The sequence below is a fragment of the Acanthamoeba castellanii genome (assembly GCF_000313135.1).
Source record: "Acanthamoeba castellanii str. Neff unplaced genomic scaffold scf7180000084758, whole genome shotgun sequence".
Lineage (NCBI taxonomy): Eukaryota > Discosea > Longamoebia > Acanthamoebidae > Acanthamoeba > Acanthamoeba castellanii.
In genome coordinates this window covers 511,988-512,729 of record NW_004457380.1, presented here as the reverse complement: position 1 = coordinate 512,729, position 742 = coordinate 511,988, and the positions used below count along the sequence as shown (strand labels likewise).

The following is a 742-nucleotide window of genomic DNA, read 5'->3' as shown; positions in this document are numbered from 1 at the left end:
GTGAACTCGCTTCTGGAAAGAGTTGAGCGTTTTGTTGTGGTGCGAAAGGTCGGCGAGGAAGGGCAGGTAATCGTCCTGCCCGTTGGTGGCCTGTTCCAACCCGAACAGCAAGTGGTCAATCCTGGCCTTCAGCTCCCCATAGCGCTCGTACAGCGTGTCGCAGAGCACTGTCAGCACGGCCTCCACCACTCGAAACTCAAATCCGCCCCCTACGTGAGCACCAACTTCACGTCTGACCACCACCAGCCACCAGCCACCAACCACCACAGTGTGTGAGTGTCGGAGAGGAGGAGAGGAGAGTCATCCCGCGGTGGTGGTGGTGGTGGTGGTGGTGGTGGTGGTGGTGGTGGTGGTGGTACGGTACATACGTGAGACGGTACTGGAGGAAGGGGCAGAACTGCTGCAAAACGGTCCCGCGTGCTGTTTCCGTGGTGAACAGGATCAAGCTGTTGTGCTTCACGATGGCCTTGAACGCTTCCAGGTTGATGAGAATGACCCCGTCCCGCACCAGAAAGCATGCCAGCTGGTTGGGAAAGGAAACGTCGACTGCCCGCAGGTCCCGCTGTCCCGCCGACCGTCAGTCAGCACACGACCATTCAAGGCTCACGAGCACGATCCCCCCACAAACCCTCACACTTGAAAAGAAAGAAAAGAAAATGAGGAGAGATGCATCAATCAACATGTGAATGAAGAAATGTTCTTGCTGCGCAGCAAGAAGTAGGCGGGTACCTTTGTACGCGCA

General features: G+C 56.9%; 1 protein-coding gene across 1 annotated transcript; it reads right to left on the bottom strand.

Annotated features, from left to right (window-relative positions):
- ACA1_216570 (uncharacterized protein) lies at window positions 1-518 on the bottom strand (the record flags this gene model as incomplete). The annotated part of the gene is made up of 2 exons (XM_004337110.1): window positions 1-224; window positions 365-518. Coding segments are annotated over 2 exons (378 nt in total), but the record flags the coding sequence as incomplete, so codon positions are not given.
- Between the last annotated feature and the right edge of the window lie 224 nt (window positions 519-742).